At 46.7% G+C, this 18,304-nt stretch overlaps 2 protein-coding genes across 12 annotated transcripts in view; one reads left to right on the forward strand and one right to left on the reverse strand.

Annotated features, from left to right (window-relative positions):
* CX3CR1 (C-X3-C motif chemokine receptor 1) overlaps positions 1 to 18,304 on the forward strand; it is a 59,214-nt gene that overhangs the window by 508 nt on the left and 40,402 nt on the right. For 7 of the 11 annotated variants that reach the window (XR_012125497.1, XR_012125500.1, XR_012125501.1 and 4 more), the window contains exons 2-3: positions 558 to 687; positions 2,160 to 2,401. Coding sequence is in view for 6 of the 11 variants with exons in the window: in XM_073222640.1 (XP_073078741.1) it covers positions 558 to 687; positions 2,160 to 2,401 (372 nt within the window). In the remaining 5 variants the exon portion in view is untranslated. The other 4 variants (XM_073222641.1, XM_073222643.1, XM_073222644.1 and 1 more) reach the window with 4 other exon arrangements.
* CCR8 (C-C motif chemokine receptor 8) lies at positions 2,975 to 11,824 on the reverse strand. The gene is given in 3 exon segments (XM_073222651.1): positions 2,975 to 6,179; positions 6,181 to 6,742; positions 10,140 to 11,824. Coding segments are annotated over 2 exon segments (1,065 nt in total). The 5' UTR covers positions 6,714 to 6,742; positions 10,140 to 11,824; the 3' UTR covers positions 2,975 to 5,647.

The raw sequence follows: 18,304 nt of genomic DNA on the forward strand, positions 1-18,304 counted from the left end.
CCACATGGCCCGAAAGGCTGCATGCGACCCGACCACATCTACCCCCAGCACCAGCACCCACAACCCTTAGGGGAAGTGAGACTTGGCTTTGAAATCTCAGCCCTATGGCTGTGTGACCTTATCAGGCCACAGTCCTCAAGGGCTCCAGCTTCCATACCTGGAGGATATGCAGAGATGATGCGTAAGATAAAGGATGCAGAGCCTGACAGCGGCTCCCAGCTGACGGTTAGCCCACAGTAACCTGTCGCCCTAACTGTGGGCGCGATGCTCTTGTTACTGCACCTCTCCTTCCCCTCATTTCCTAATGAAGACCATGTCTGGGTGGAATTCTCCACCACGTCTGAACCAGAATCTGTGGATATTTCCAAAACAAACACTTCCAAACTCCTTCCCAGAGAGACTGCAGGGAGCCTCTTGGGGGCTGGTGAACAGGGTGAAGCCTGGATGCTCTCCTTCCCTCTGCTTTGTAGTTCTGAGGAGGAGCAGGGAACGGGGGGCGGTCCGAACAGAGACAGAGAAGGGCCTGCAGCCCTACAACTGTGTGTTCCTCCACACAGGCTGGGATTGTTTACTACAGCCAGGAAAAGTACTTCCACCAGTTACAGCAGGCTGCTGCTGTGGGCCTGGAAAAATTCAGTAACAACCCTGTGCTGCAGTTCTTTAAAGCCTACGGAGTCCTCAGGGAAGGTAAGGACACGTCAGTGCTGGCCGCCTGACGCAGATGCAGCACCCCGGGCTCTGCCTGGATGCCTCTTTAGACCCTAGTTCCGTCCTCACAGAAGCAGTCTTGCTCGCAGTGGCCAGATTCCCAGGTCAATCCACAGAACGGGTACTCCACCTCCAGCTGACTTTTGAGACCTCAGAAAGTTCATTGCCCCTCCTCCACACCTCAGTCTCCCTATCTGCAAAATGAGCAGAAGGAGAGGTGACTGCATGGTATTGAGTGAGTCCCAGGCTTGGGAGCTGAGAGCCAGTTGTGCAGGAAAAGGAGGAAGTGGCAGGGGTTGGGTAAAGTACAAGGGCAGAGAGGGGTGGGGCCCAAGTAGGTGCTGACCAAGGACATTCAGAAAGTGGTCCTGGGCTGGGGTCTGGCTGAGCTGCCCATGGCCAACATCAGAGGACATGGAGGGACAAATGAAAACAGTGGCTACTGAGCAGCCAGGTGGGAGTGCCCTAAGGTCCTTCTTCAGAACTGACCCCCAGTCAAAGGTCCTGGCCTCACAGGTACCCCAGTGAGTCCATACAGTTGTGTCTCAGCTCTAAACCCTTCAGCCCCTGGCAGTTGACTCACAGTAGCAGCAACCCCTTCTGAGAGCCTCAGTTTTCAGGAAAATGGGCCACTGGGGACCTTTTGCATGGGGCCAAGCCTTGGCTCAGCCCTATAAAGGCTCAGCCCTGTAAAGGCCTGGAGCCCAGGAGCATAACCACGTGGGCTTTCTTTACAGAGAGCACCCAGGATGCCATCAGCAGCCTGGAGAGAATCTGAAGTCACCCAGACGTGTCCCTGTGCTCCACCATGGCCCTCATTTATGCTCACAAGCACTGTGAAGCCATCAGTGAGTGTGGCTGGCAGCAGAGACACAGCCCCTTGGGGGTGTACGCCCCTGGCCCCAGCTGCTGTGGGCTGGTGAGGAGTGGCTGCTGCTCTCTCCCCGAAAGGCCTCAGAGAAGATCCACGCCCGGTCCAACCGAGTAGGAGCCAAGGGCAGAGAACGCGACAGTGGAAGGGCTCCTTCCCCAGATTCCAAGAGTTGGGTGACACCTGCTTTCCTTGGCCAAGATTTTGCCAAGAATAATCTAGCCAATATAAACAATTCTACCCCTGATCTCCAAGAGACTATAAACTGCTATTTCCCCACCCAGAATGGATTGCAGACTGAGTGTGGGTATTCAGGTTTTGTCTTTTTGCTCAGCAAACTACTGGGCAGAGGAGAAAAGATAAATCTCAGACAGCAACCCCATCCAGGCCCAGGCAGCTGCTGTGGCACCACAGGGACCGGGTTTGCTGGTTTCCAGGCCCTGCCCTGGCGTGTGGTGGGCTCAGTGTGTTGAACGGGCCCAGGGTGTCCAGAGGCCGCTCCCTGGCCCTCAGTGCCTCCCACAGAACCAGGCAGACCTCCTCCCCCTGACTCGTCCTCTTTCTTCTCTTGGATCCACAGACCAAGAAGCTGTGCCGGTGCTCAAGAGCAGCCTGAAGGAAATGCGCCAGACAGCCAGCGGGACTGCCCTGTACTATGCCAGCCTCTTCCTCTGGCTCACGGGCCAGCAAGTCAAGGCCAAGGAGTACATCAGCCGCACCCTGAAGGCCTCCAGCAGCTCCAGAGAGGTGCCCGCCCCGGGCAGGCACCTCTCAGCAGGGTGGCCCCAGGAGCCCGCCCTCCCTGCTTCGGAAGCCTGGCCGGTGAGGAGCAGGGCCGGGAGGGGTCAGGGTCACACCGCAGCCTGGCCCCACGGAGCCCCCTGTGCAGTTCAGGCTCTTTTCCTGGGCCCTGTCCTCTGGCTCTTGTGACCTCCTGGTCCCTCTCCTCTATGTCTTTGACGTTCTCTTCCCACCTATTGATTCACTTAGTGAGAGGAGGTGGGTATGTTTTGTATTCACTGTATATGTTTTGTATTCACTCAACCTAAGTTCCTTTTTTTTTATGAAGATATCATTGATACACACTCTTCTGAAGGTTTCACAAGAAAAACAATGTGGTTATTACATTCACCCTTATTATCGAGTCCCCCCCCTATAAGTTCCTTTCTTCTTTTGTGACATGTATTGAATTAATCTATGAGAGGAAAACTATCCTTCTCCTCTCTCTGTTTGTATATATCTTTCTTATAAAATGAATATGCACTCATTTAAAATACAAGTCTGAAAATGTCTAAGGATGAATTAAGACGACATCCTTAGCCCTCCCCCTCCAGACACCTGCTATCAGCGCTCTAGGTCAGTGTCTCCCGTCTATTTTCTGTGCATGGGACCAGGATGTGCCTTGGGATGGCCTTCCGGAAGCAGAAGCCTCGGGGATGATGGCTCAGGAGGCCTCTGGGAGAGCACCCAAGAGGAGGAGAGGAGCCTGGTGGAGATGCGGCTCTGCAAAGGGCTCCGTGCCTGCTTGAGGCCTGCAGGCTGGGCCAGCCCTTCTCCGCCCCCACCCACAGGCCGCTAGGTGGAGGTGCCCTGGGACAGTGCAGCCTGGCCCAGGCATCTCGCTCCAGCCCCGGGACCCAAGAGGGAGGCTTCCCTGAGAGCCGTCAGCTGCCAACGCCCTCTGCAGAGTGGCAGAGAGCACTGTTAAGACCATTGTAATCATACAGCACCTGATCCTTTCGTTTCTTTTTCTTCATTTAAGATTTTGTAATAAGCAGACGTCATTTTGGATGTCTACATAAAGCCAATCCCCTGTTGTATGGGCCTATAGCAATCTGCCGACCCACTCTCCTATTTTTTTGGATATTGAGAGTGTTCCTGGCAGTGCGCTTAGAACGTGTTCTGCAGTGAACATGGTTTCGCAGAAATCTTTACTCAGCATAACCCTCCTCTGGTTTTCCTGTCTCACAAACGGAGGCTTACCTTAGGTTAACAAAAACCATCTTTTCAGAGTGTTTGGCAGTTTTTTTAGGGGCAAGTCTTTCAGGGGTATTGCCCTGTCCCTCAGGCTTCTATGCCATAACTCACCCAGGAGAAGCTGGTGGCTGGCACTGTCCTGCAGAGGCCATGACCCCAGCCCCTTGGGCCTTGGCAGAGAATGGGCCACCTATGAAAGTAAGAGTATAGAGAGACACAACAAACACTGTAATCAAAAGAAGGCTGGCTTGGTTATATTAATGCTAGGGATAGCAGCATTAAGACAAGAAGTATTACTGGAGAAAAAGAAACAGTTCATAATGATAAAAGAGTCAGTTCAATAGAAAGGCATAACAATCCTATATTTATATGCACTAAGTTACATCACTTCAAGATATATACAGCAAAAATTAACATAACTAAAATGAAAAATAGACAACTCACAATTACTGGTAGAGGTTTTAATATACCTCTCTCAGTGACTCATAGAATAAGCAAACACAAAAAAATCAGCAAGAATATATAGATAGAAGACTTGAACAATCTGATTAACCAGCTATAATCAACAACTGCACAATACAACTATTCTTTTCAAGTACACATGGCATATTTCCCATAAGAAATCATACTCTGGGTTGTAATACAGTTCTCGATAAATTTAAAATATCTGAATGTATATGTATGTTCTCTGAAAACAGTAGAGTCAATCTACTAGAGAAACTAAGACATAAAGATAATTAGAAAGCCCCAAATGTTTGGAAATTTTAAATTGGTCTCTAAACAACTCATGATTCAAAGAAGAATTCACAACACAAAAAGAAAATAAATTGAAAATTAGTGAAACTCTATTATATCAGAATGTATGGGATGCAGCCAAAGCAGTGCTTAGAGGGAATTTTGTAGCTTTATTAAAGACATCTTTCAGAAATGAACAAAGGTTTACAATCATCTAAGATTCCATTTCAAGAAGCTAGAATAAAATAGTAAAGAAACCAAAAAAAGGAGGTAAGATAAAGATAAGAGCAGACATCAATGAAAAGACAAAAACAGAAAATCAATAAGGCCAAAAATTGGTTGTTTGAAAAGAGTAGTAAAATTGGTAAGTTCCATAAGACTGATCAGGGAAAAAAAGAAAGAAAATACAAATTACCAATATCAGGAATGAAAAGAAACATTATTTCAGATCCCCATGTGTTAAAAAGACTATAGGAAGATACTAAAAACAACTTTATGCTAATCTACATGTTTGATAACTTACATGAAATGCAAAGACTCCTTAAAAATCACAACTTCCCAAAATTGACACAAGCAAAAATAGAAAACATCTCTATGTGCCAAAGAAATTGAATACATAATCTGAAATCTTCCTACAGAGAAATCCCAGGCAGCTTCACTAATGAATTTTACAAAACATTTAAGGAGGAAATAACACCAAAAAGTCTACATGAACTCTTTCAGAGAGTGGTAGAAAAGGGAATAATTTTCAACACACTTCCAGAGGCCAAACCTAAACATGACATATAAGAAAGGAAAATTACAGGATAATATTCATGAATGGAGATACAAAAATCTCAAGAGAAGCCAATTATTTATTAAAATGATTGTGACCAAGGGGTCATTTATTTCCCAGAGAAAATACAGGTTGATTTAGGATAAAAAATCAATGTAGTTCACCAAAGTAACAGAAAAATGGAAGAAAATTATGTGATCACCTCACAGACAAGGAAAGGACATTTGATGTAATTTCAAATTGGTATATAAAGGACACTCCACTTTATGTAATTGTAGATTAATAATACCAAAATAAAATAATAAAATAAAAAAAGACACTCCAAAAACTAAGGGAAAAATTCCATATAGCTGGTATTATACCTAACAGTGAAATATATAGACTTTCCAGAAAATAGTAACGAGTCTTTGAAAGCTGGGATTAATAGTAGGAATTCACTTAATATCATGAAATAAGTCTTGTGTCTGCAACCAGATTTCTACAAGTGCCCCATCAGCCTGCCTCAGGCTCTGAGATGCATCATTTTTGCCTCCTGGAAGAAGAGTGGAGAGGGAGGCAGAGGCCAGCTTTGAGGAGCCTTCTCACAAAATGTAGTCCACGCTGGAGAAATGCGGGCAGGGCTGATGGAGGGAGGATGCCCTTCGCCAGCCCTCCTTGGGGATTTGTCTCCCCATGTAGAGGAAGATGGGGCTGCAGCTCTTTTGAAATATTTCTAAGAGGTGTCTCTTGAACTGCTTGCCCACAAAAGCGTAGATCACTGGGTTTATGCAGCAGTGAGTGAAGGAAATGGTTTCTGTGATGTGGGTGGCATAAATCAGCCGCTGACTCATGACACATCCATCCAGGATGTGCAGGTTGTGTAGAGAAGTCAGGAGGAGGACCACATTGAAGGGGACCCAGAAGAGGAGAGATGCAGCGACCACAAGGAGCACCAGCCTGATGGCCTTGGTCTTGCTGTGGTTGCGGCATCTGTGCAGCTGCTGCAGGACGCGGATGTAGCAAAACATCAGGATGGAGAAGGGGATCAGCAGGCCCACGACATTCATCTCAAAGTGGATGAAGATCTTCCACTTTAAAGTCTGTTGACTGTAAGACACATAGCACTGCAGTGTCGTCTTCAGGGGCCACCTGGTAAAATACCAGCAGCGGGCTGGCAGCCGCGGTGGCGGTCAGCCACACGGCCAGGCTCAGGACTGTGCCCGTGTGCGCTGTCCTCACTTTCATGGCATATATGGCGTGGACGATCGCCAGGTACCTGTCTACACTCATGAGGATGATAAAGAACATGCTGCTGAAGAAGCCAATGTAATAAAAGCCAGAGACCACCTTGCATATCACTGTCCCAAACACCCACTGGTCCAGCTGGTAGTGGGTTTGAAAGGGGAAGGAGAAGACAAAGAGAAGGTCAGACAGAGCCAGGTTCAGGAGGTACATGTCCGTGATGCTCCTCAGCCTCTTGCAGGCGAGAAGCACCAGGAGGACCAGGCTGTTCCCCAGAAGACCAAACACAAACAGGAGGCAGTAAAGGATGGCAAGAAGCACCTTGCAATCTCCTAGGATAAGCTCCCCGTCGCAGGGGCTGGAGATGGTGCCCGGGTAATAGTCATCAGTTACAGTTGTCACATTGGGCCCCCGCATATAATCCATCAAGGCGGAGGACCTGGTCACAGAGGCACCTAAGAGAGATTCGTTCTTTAAAAATATTTTTACTTAAAATATGGACTGAATTACGTTCCCTCCCAATTACTATGTTGAAGCCTGAAAGCTGTTTTATACAATAAATGTTTGTCTTCCAAAAATTCACGTTGCACTCCTACCCCTGTTGTGATGGTGTTAGGAGGTGGGGCCTGTGGGAGGTGATTGGATTAGCTGAGATCACGAGGGTGGGGCCCCATGAATGGGACAAGTGCCCTTGCAAAAGTCAAAAGAACTGGCTTTCTCTCTTTTGCTCTGAAACTGTGAAGACAGCGGAGTGCATCTTGGAGAGAGCGCGCAGTGAGACTACTCACACCCTGATCTGGGCCTCCAGCCTTCAGAAATGTGAGAAATGAACTTCTGTTGTTTAAGCCGCTCAGTCTGCGCTATCTGTCATGGTGGCCCAAGCTGAGCAGGACAGATTTTGGTACTGAGAAGTGGGTGCTGCTGCAACAATCTCTACAACTGTGAAGTGGCTCTGGAGCAGGGGATGGGGTGGAGGCTGGAGGAGCTTTGCCCTGTGTGCTGGGAAAGCCCAGCTGCCTGCAGGGGGCTGTTGTAGGTGCAACATTTATGCAGGAATGTAGGTGTAGGTATTTACTAGGACATGGCAGGTATCCTGCAGAGGGCTCAGGAGGAGGAGAACTGTGGAGAAAGCGTCCATCCCCTTAGAGACATGAACAGAAATATTAATGTTAGAGCTGTTTCTGGTGAGGCCTCAGACAGACATGAGGAGCATGCTATCAGAAACGGAGGAAAGGCCACCTTGTTACATAGTGGCAGAGAAATGGCCCAGTCGGGCTGTAGTGTTCTGTACAAAGGAGGACATGTATGTGATGAGCTTGGGTATTTAGCTGAGATAATTTCTAAACTAAGGGCTGAAGTGTGGCCACGGTTTATCTCTGCTGCATATAGTAAAACACGAGAACAGAGTGATAAATCGAAAAAATTGTGAAGCAAAAGGAACCAGATTTGGGAAGTGCTCAGTCCACACTGCAGAAGCAGGAAGGCACATCTGGAGAGAACAAGAGGGCAGGCTAGACAATCATGCCATGAAGAGACTGCTGCGGAGTCTATCAGCTGTTTCAGCAGAAGCCAGGAAGACGGGCTGCCAGTCTGGGTCAGAGACGCAGAAACAAGACAAAATAAGGGAAGGCGTTGGACTTCTAGGATCATCCCAGATGGGACAGGCTGTTCGCAGGCCACACGTTCTGCACGTGCTCAGGAGGGGGAGTGACCCTGGAGCACGCCGCCTTGCGCACAGGATGGAGGAGGAGCGGGGAGGGCAGGGTCTCAGCAGGCCAGGCCACCCTGCCCCCACCCGCCGGAAGGCGGAGCACAAAAAGGGCGCTTCTCCAACTTTATGTCTGGTGGGATTCACCTCGCTAGGTTTCAGGCTTGCCTGGGACCCATCGCCCCTTCCTTTTCGATTTGTCCCTTTGGAATAGGAATGTCTATCCTCTGCCTGTCCCACCACTGCCATTTGGGAGCACATCCGTTGTCTGGCTTACAGGCTCACAGCCGGAGAGGAAGTGGCCTCAGGAGGATCACACGTTCAGTCTCAGCCATACGTGGTCTAGACGACATCCAGACACATGCAGAATGATGCTGGTGAGGGTTGGGACCTTGGGGGCTGTTGGATGTGCTGAATGTGTTTTGTGTGTGAGAAGGACTTAAGTTTTAGGAGGCCAAAGGCTAGGATGTTAGGGACTGACTGTGTCCCCCCAAATTCCAATGTGGAAGCTCTAACTCTCGATGTGATGGTTAAATGAGGTCGTAAGGGTGGAGCCCTGATCTGATGGGACTGGTGCCCCTGTAAGAAGAGAACGGGACACCAGAGACCTCTCTTTCTGCATCTGCACAGAGAGAAGGTGGTGTGAGGACACAGTGGGAAGGCAGCTGTCTGCCAGGCAGGAGGAGGCTCTTACCAGGAATTAAATTTGCCAGCACCTTGTTCTTGGACTCCCAGCCTCCAGAACTGTGAGGAATACATTTGTCATTTCTGTCACCCCACCTATGGTATTTTATTGTGGCAGCCTAAACAGACGAATGCAGGGGCGTATGCAAACTCTGTAGTTTCTGCCCATTCTGTCTGCAGACCTGAAACTTCTCCAAGAGGTAAAGCCTATTAACATGTTTAAAAATTGAAAACTACCCAAGCTGACTGATGCAGAGGGGTTGGGTGAAATAAGAAAAGCCAAAATTCACAAAGAAAACTTAAATACCTACAGTTGCAACCCCAAGAATTGGCCTCTGCTCACCGATTGTCATATTTGCTTTTGATTCTTTTTTCTTTGTTTCTCATCCTTCCTAACACAGTAGAGGGGAGGCTAAAGTTCCCCCAACTACGTACTGTATCCCCTCACCCCAGAGCAGCTACTGGAACCAGTTTGGGTGTTTCTTCCACACAGTTTCTCCAGTACTTTTACCTACTTATATGTATCCATCTATGATAGATATATTGATTTGTGTTCAGCCACATGATAAAAACTTTAGTGCGTTCTTTTAACTGCTTTCACAAGCATCACAAATAACTAACTTTAATACATATTACATAATAGAAAAAAAATGATCCCAATCGTACTGGCCACAAAAATGGCTAGGATTATTAGGAACACACCTGGACATAAAATACATGATTAAAAGGAAACTTATACTATATTTATGGAAGTGAAGACTCAACATTTAAAACATGATAATTCTTCTCTAATTGATATACATATATTCAACACAATTTCAATCTAGACTTACTATCTTTCCAAGGCAAACATTCAGGTACCCTTATCCACCCTGCTACTTTCTATAATTTGAAATGCCAAGTCAATTAGCCATCTTTAAAGGTATTAATTTCATTTAAGTGTGTACCCAAAATAGATTTTAAAACTGTTTTCTGAAGTGTGGAAGTGGGTCTTTTTCTGTGTCCAGTATCTCTCAAATCAGCCACGTGCATTCCTGATTGTCTTTTACAATTATTTTTAAAAACAGTTTCAATTCACCTTCCTTCCATTCTGCTCTCCTAATATCGTAGAATAGCATCAGGTCCTCAACCCAGTCCCCATTCCCCCACACGTTCATTGATAAGCCTGCAGAAAGTGTTACCAGTGCCGTTCATCACAGTGAACCAGGCACTTTGGACTCATGGCCTAGTTATTTCCTGGCAGGCACTGACATTTCCCTTCTATTTCTGGAGTTCCAGTTGGATCTGAATCTCAGAGAGCATCAGTCCACTGACTCAGGTTATACAGAGTGAGGCAGCAGAAGTCCCATCTGTCTACTCCATGCCCATTTTCTTTCCCATGTTTCTCCAATTTGCACATCCAGTAAAAAGCTCTAATCTTCCAGCATCTAAGGCCCCCTAACTTCCAAGTTCTAGATTACCTGGTAGCAGAGCAAAGCTGGGCTTGTTTTTCAAGCTGAGTTTCAGATTCCTCTTCTGTGCCAAGAGCTATTGGTGCTTTTCAGGGTTTACCAGGATGGGGGTGAACTCCTCTTAGCATCTAGTCAGGGACGTGAACAACATGATTAAAAGGAAACATATATTTATGGTTTGTTCACCAGCTTCCTTCCTCGGGAACAACACCCACAAGCCCTTTTGTTGTGATAGACCCATGGTATCCAGCCCAAGGACGGGTGCCCCCATGTCTGGTGATATGAGGGGTCTTTCTTCCTACTTTTGTAGAGCTTGGACTCCTCCCTAGCATCCTGCAGAGAAAGTGGTCTGGCTTGCTTCCCTTGGCCAGAGCCATAGGCAGCAGCTAAGACAATATGCAGGGTTTGTGGGTGCTGGGACACACAAAGGTTTCTTTTAAATTCACCTCTTGCACCAGACCTCCGAAATGTTGGCCTTCTCTTTGCCTCTCCCCCAGGGACATGAAAGTGTCCCTGCCGCCTTATGTCCTTCTTCCCCAAGGATGCCTGTCACCACGTACCTTGATTAGAGCCTTAGTTCTGGAGCGTTCAGTGCCACTAATGTCTTCTGCTCAGAGTCTGCTCTGTCCTGTGTGCAGCTCAGTCAGCAACTCCGGAGGTGTCTTACCTGTGATGAGTGGTAGAGGAGGGGTGGGCCTACCAGCACATCCTACACTTAATTGAAAAAGTTCAAAAGAATTGGTCTCAACAAAGAATGTGTACAGATGGCAAATTAGCATATGGGAATATGCTCAACACATCAAGTCATTAGGGAAATGTAAATTAAAACAGCAATGAGATACCACTTCACACTTATTAGAACAGCTAAATCCAACATGTTGACACCAAGTGCTGGACAGGATGCAGAGCAAGAGGGATGCTTGTCCACTGCTGGTGGGAATGCAAAACGGCACGGCTCTGAGAGACAGTTTGGCAATCTCTTATAAAGCCAGATGGTCTTACCATATAACCTAGCAATCATGCTCCTGAGTGTTTACCCAGATGAGGTGAAAACATGTCCACACAAAAACCTGCACACAAATATATATAGCAGCTTTATTTAGAATTGCTAAAAATTGGAAGCAACCGAGATGTCCTTCAGTAGATGAATGGACAAACTGCGGTGATGTAGTCTATGGGATATTATCCAGGGTTTTTTTTAAAAAGGATATCAAGCCAGGAAAAGACACTTTAAGCATATATTGCCAAGTGAAAGAAGCCAAGCTGGAAAGGCTACATACTATATGATTCCAACCATATGACATTCTGGAAAAGTGAAAACTATGGAGACGGGTGTAGCATGGGGCATTTTTTGGGTGATGATATTGTAATAGTGAACACGTCATTATGCATTTGTCAAAATTATAAAGCATGGACTTTAGTTAATAATAATGCACCATGTTGATTCATCAGTTGTAGCAAACATACCACACAAATGCAAGATGCTAACAATAGAGGAAACTGCAGGAGGCCGGTGTTTATGGACTGACTGTGTCCCTCCAAATTCTAATGTGAACGCCCTAATCCCCAATGTGAGGATGTTTGGAGATGGGGCCCTTAGGGAGGTTAAATGAGTTCATAAGAGTGGGGCTCTTATCTGGTGGGATTGGTGCCCCTATAAGAAGGGGAAGGGACATGAGAGACCTCTCTCTGCACCTGCACAGAGAGAAGATGGTGTGAGGACACAGTGGGAAGGCAGCTGTCTGCCAGCCAGAAGGAGGCTCTTACCAGGAATCCAATTTGCCAGCACCTTAATCTTGGGCTTCCAGCTTCCAAAACTGAGAAATACATTTCTGTCATTTAGGCTACCCAGCCTGTGGTATTTTGTTATGGCAGCGTAAACAGACTAACACAGGGGTGTAATGGAACTCTCCATATTTGCTGCCCAAACTATACACCTAAAATTTCTCTAAAGAATTGTATATTAATTTTTTTAATTGAAAGATGTATTAAAATAAAATAAAAATTTCATCACCACTTTGAAGGTAGATCACTGCTACCTGGACTGGCCTTCCTTCAAGCCATGCAGCATGTGTGTATGTACGTGTGTGCACACGCATGTATGTGTGTATGTGCATGTACATAAATATCTGAATTATGGTAGCAGTCACAACTTTTATAAGCATGGCTTCATTATTCACATGCTGTACATTGCAAATAACATCACTATTATTACATGCTCCCTCGTTTCATCCTATGGTGAGCAGAATAATGTAATGGCCATGTCGCGTGTGTCTGTGAACATCCTTCCTTTAGATGGGTCTTTAGACGAGGGAGCACTTGGCCGACCCTCGCTCCCTGCAGTACTAGTTAGTCTGTCAGTCATCCTGCTACACACACACACACGTGCATCATTAAAAGGAGGCCCATGACTCAGGTCTGGTCAAATAGAATGTTTCATCTTCCTGCCCACAGTCATGGCTGATTCAGATATTCACACACCTTGAGCCCCGTGTAGAAGAAAACAATTTGAAGGATGAAGCCAGGCTGTGAAAATTACAGCCAAGAGATAGAGAGAATATAGCATTCTAATGAGATTGCTGTGGCTCTGGGATATCTGCATCATTTGTTCATGTCACCCCCAACCCTGTTTTTCAGGATCAGCCAGTTTCACCTGGGTTCCTGGCACAACTAAGATGAGATGAATTCAATAGCTTCTATTTGTTGAGTGCCTTTTATGTGCCAGTTGCTTTGTATACTTCGTCTTCATTTGAGCTTATGAAAATTCTGCATGGTAGTAATTGTTTTTGTGTGGGGAAACTAAAGCTTAGAGAAGTTAGGTGATTTGAAAATGGCCACACAAGTTGGAAACTGAAGCCTGGACCTCAAACTTAGGTCCAAGGGATTACAAAGCCCAAACTCTTAATTTCATCATCTTAAAATTGGCAAATGTCAGAGCCTTTGTTACTGTGTGTTTTGGGTCAAAACCAAGCATTAGATTCAGGAGGCTAACTCTTTCAAAATGAAAGTATTTTGAGACTCACTTTAAATCCATTTCTCCTGGCCCAAGCAAGTGAACACAAGTCCCCCAAAATGCAGGGGGACAGCTCCAGAAGCTCTAGAGCCTCCTATCTCCAATGCTCCTATTTCTGGAAGGATGCAGAGAGTTCCTTGCATTCATGGCTCCAGGGTTTCATGATGCAAGTAGAGACTCAAAAGGCACTGGCTTAACGGTGCACCCTCATTCTCATAAAATACCATGGCAACATGCCAAGCCAGCCGGTGGAGGAGAATCAAGCTACCTTAGTCATCTAGCCATGGCCAATCCTAGACCAGTAGCCAACTCAAAGAACTCAGCTTGTGGGTGAGCCCACTAGACACCAACGAGGGTGCCTCACTCACCCCAGATGTATGAGCAAAAATTGCTTGTTATTATTTAATATAACTGAAGTTTTTCTTCACTGCTTGTTACGCAGCATTATTATGGCGAAAGCTAACTGATACAAGGGTCTTGCTAGATTAGGGAACAAGGCAGCCTGTTGTGACTAAACACATTCTTTGGGGTGTCAGAAGAGAACCCCTTAGAAGTAGAATTTTGGGAGAATGAACATATGCGAGCAATGAAAACTGTCAGTATCATATTGCTTAATTTTGGAAATCAGTCATTCTCAGAGCTCACTGGTTCCCCGCTCTTAGCTTCCTTGAATGTAGAATAAAGATTATAGCTTGCTTCTGGAGTTCTGGAGAGAAAAAGGAGATATGGGGGTGAAGGGTGGAGCCCACCACAGGCCTTTAGCCAATAGGAGCTCCTATCCAAACTCTGGAATTCACCTCCCATCTTTTCACCCAAATCTGATCAGGAGGCAAACAGGAGTCATCATTCCTTGGGACATAGTGACTTGGGAGGAAATTTGCTGTACAAAGATGTGTTTAAAAAGTCAAAGAACATGCTGAGAACAGGAAAAAAGAGGAAAACCACCCAGACAGTCAGGAGAGCTGCTTCCACCCTGAACACAGCACCTGTGCAAAGGAACACAGACCACAGCTAAGGGTAATCGGGAGTCTAAAAAGAAAATATAAACTCAGGGAGAACTTGGGGCCAAATTTTGGAAATGTAGCTTTGGATTATTGCTATCATCCAAAATGAAGAAGGGACAGAAAGCTATCTACAAAGCTACAATGTGATATAATTTATAATAGAAACAATTTGGAAAGCACTTAAAAGCTTTTTTAAAAAAAAAAGACAGCAGACTGCTTAATTCTACTATGGTACCTGCACAAATATTTAGTCATTGAAAGGGCACAATGTTAGCTGAAAAATACTACATTTTATCTCCATTCTGTCTAGAACGGTTGCCTCACCCCACTCTCCCACACAGTGGTGGCGATAGTCATTGCAGGGAAAGATCATGAGCGATAAAACGTGGTTTCCTTCTGCTGGTTGAGGCCAGGCCAGAGTAAGTTCAGGTATTTGCACAGAGGACAATATCTTGTTTCCATGGCAAGAAGCAAGGACTGAACCAGGCCTGGCAAAAACAGACCCACTTAGTCACTTTCCACAGAGGTCTATAGCACCACTACTGTGGGGTTCAGAACCCCCAAGAAGGCAACAGAGAGGTGGGCCCATCGCTCCAGTTCACGTGGTCAGATGAAGGACACACCCTCCCCTGTGAAGAGCTGCAAGCCGGGGTGCAGAGGAGCCCATCCTGCGCCCTCCTGGCCATCAGTTGACATACCCCATGGAAACAGGGAGAGGGCACGCGGGACACCCACTTCCCTGTTACACGCCCGCTTCTTTAGAAGCAGCTCAGAAGAAGGCTGAATATTCTTCAGTCTTGCGCGTGGCCCTGAAGCCAGTCTTTTGTGCTCTCCAAAGTCATCTCACAAAAAAAATAACAGTGCCTGAGTTCATGCTGATGAGCCCCTGGCCACCATCACTCAGGTTCCCACTCATGGTGGGAAAGCCCTGGTCCTTCAGGAGAGCAGTGAGTGTGGTACGAAAGATAGGTGGCCCTGGGTGGTGGCCCTCAGGGCTCACAAGGGCTGCCTCCCTGCCTGGCACCCCATGGACTCAGGGGGCTCCCACAGGCCGCTCCTGGGTTTCACCAGGACTAGGGTGCTGCCTGGCACAGAAGGGGAGCATGGAGCCAGGTGACCATGTGGAGGCCAAGGGAGATGGGGCAGATCAGGCTTCCACCCACCCCATTTCCTGAAGGTCACATGGCCGGGCCACTTGGTAGAGGCTTCAGTTTACTAAACAGCTGGACAGGGGCACAGGCAAGCCCTGTCCGTGGGGGCGATCTGAGCCCCAAGGAGTCTCATGAGTTCCTCGACATCTTGCCCTCTGCTGCTCTGTACTTGGCACAGCGCCTGGCACACTGCAGCTGCTCAATAACTTGCTGAATGGAGCACAAGGTGGGACGATGTGGGCTGGGGTGAAGAGCCAGGGAAAGGACTGCACCACCAGGAAAGAGGGACGCCCTTTGGCCATGGTCCTGGCTAAGGCCTGAGGCTGGTGTGGCCTGCAGAATGGGCACTATCTGCTCTGACCCTGGGGGGTAATTTTCTGACGCTGCTGTAAAATAAATTACTACAAAGTTGGAGGCTTGGAACGACAGGGATGTATCCTCACAGCTCTGGAGGCCAGTGAGCTGAAACCCACAGGACCGGCTCTCCTGGTCTCCAGGAGTAATGCTCCCTCCAGCTCGGAGGCTGCCTGCCACCCTAGGCTTGTGGCTGCACACTCCAGTCTCAGCCTGCCCCTCCACACTCTCTTCTGGGTGCAGTGTGAAATCTTCCTCCACTTCCATCATATAAAGACTCTCGTGATTGCATTTAGGGTCAACCTGGATAACCCACAATAACCTCCCTGTCTCAGGATCCTTAGTCATGTCTCCAAATAAGGTTACATTCACAAGTTCTAGGGGTTACCACTTGGTATCTTTGTGTGGCCTTCATTCAAGCTACCATATCCTGGCTCTAAAGACAGGCAGACCATGACAAGCTAAACAGATGCCTTAGCATGACAAGCTAAACAGACGCCTTAGCTTCTCATCTCTGGGCACATGGTGGGACCCCAGAGCTCCAGATGGCATACAGCAAAAGCCACTGAAGTCTTCAAAGCCTCCAGCTGCTAAACAGACACAACTGATGGGTTCTGGAAGGGATGCCCTCAGGCACAGTTCGAAAATACATTTTCAAGAACATTTGCAACCTCTACCATTAGTACAATTCCCAAGTCTTTTGGAAGGTCTTAATGGAAATCCATTGCCTTCTTCTTCATGCCGTCTCCAAAACAAAAATCCCATGATCACCACAATATCCATTCATAGGAAATATGTGGGTGTATCTACCCTATCCCCCAAACTCCAGCAATGCTCTATTGGTATACCCCACCAAACCACAGGATTATTGACAAAAGTCAATAATCACCACAGGTGATGGGTAATTTTGTGTGTACTTGGCTGGGCCACAGTACCCAGATGTTTGGTCAAACATTCTAGACATTTCTGTGAAGGGATTTTTAAGATGAAATTTACATTTAAATTACTAGATTTTGAATAAGGCAGATTACTGTCCATAATGTGGGTGGGCCTCATCTAATCAGTTGAGGACCTGAATGAAAAAGGACTGAGCTCCTTGGGAAGGAGAGGGAAGTCTGCCAGCAGATGGCCCATGTACTTGAACTGCAACTTCCCTGGGTCTCCAGTCTGGCAGCCCAGCCTGCAGCCTCGTCTCCATAATCACATGAGCCAGTTCCTTAAAATAAATCTTTCTACCTATGTACATCCACTTGGCTGTGTTTCTCTGGAGAACCTTCATATGCCATGCAAACCATGGAACAAACAACACCATAATCAGTGGCAAAAACAAGCTAGCAAGATTAGGAAAGAGTAGTGTTGAGTCTTTAAGGACTGGCTACACATTTTATGAGTCACATGTAACTACTGAGGTGCACTATTACATCGAATCACTACCAATTCCTCCAAAGAAATTGCTCCAGCTCAGTCCTACAGCTGACGGAGCATGGCTTCTCTGACAGCTAGGAACACTGCAGACCTCAGAGTGCTCTCCTTAGGAAATAGACCAGCTTCCCTGGTGAAAGTTGGTGTCTAGGCATCTTACAGTTTTAAGGGGCAGTACTTTCCACACGTCAGTATTCTGTGGGGTGTGACATGGAGCTTGCCCCACCAGTTTCTACAGTCTGAGCACATGTACTCTACATGGTGAGTTTTTGGCTGGGACATCTTATGCAATTTAAGAGACCTGTCCTGCCCAACCACATCCTGTGGTTTGGTGGGGTACACCAATAGAGCATTGCTGGAGTTTGGGGGATAGGGTAGATACACCCACATATTTCCTATGAATGGATATATTTAATATTTAAATTATGCTGGCATAATGGAATTACCCTAAGACTGTACCTTAAGACATTTGAAATAAGGATGAGAAAAATGTCAAACTAGCATTTAAGTGTTTCAAGCTGTTTGTTTCTGGAAGTAATGACCCCATTCATGCATTCATTTTTTTCATTAATCCTATAAATATTTATCAAGTACTTACTGTGTGAGTCCCTGTTCTGGGTCGTAAGGATACAGTGATGGACAATATAGCCATCCAGTAGGGTCAGATCTGGTGGGAGACAGGAGAAAAGCTAATTATACAAATGTTTGGTGCTAACTATGATCATGAATGGGCAGCACAGTCCTAAGGACATTTAGAGCAGGTGGGTCCATTCTGCTGACGGGGAGCTGTGTGTCTGAGGGGAGCAGCCAGGGAAGGCCTCCTGACAGTTTGTGTTGGGGCAAAGCCAGCCACTGAGAAGCTGTTTCCCCCTGAAGGGCGGAGGGCAGAAGGAATAGTACATTTAAAGTTCCTGAAGCAGAAAGAGCATGAGAACTTTGCAAAGAGGCAGCCTGAACATCAAAGTCTAGTTTTGCTCCCTCTGGACACACTCTGTAACTACAGTAAAGTAGTTTGGTTTTGTTCTTTTTAATTAAGGCATAAAATTACAAGAAAAATAAGAAGTCAGTAAGCACAGAAGCTCAGAACCAGGAAAAGAGATGGACCAGTTCTCAGTGACCTGGCAGGACCCAGCATGCAAATGCTAAGCCAAGTACCAGCCAGTTTTTTCTGCAGAGTATGAAAATGTCTCTGGAATGGGCTGGACCACGTGTCTTGGAAAGGTGTCTTCA

The sequence above is a fragment of the Manis javanica genome, chromosome 15 (genome assembly GCF_040802235.1).
Source record: "Manis javanica isolate MJ-LG chromosome 15, MJ_LKY, whole genome shotgun sequence".
Taxonomy (NCBI): domain Eukaryota; kingdom Metazoa; phylum Chordata; class Mammalia; order Pholidota; family Manidae; genus Manis; species Manis javanica.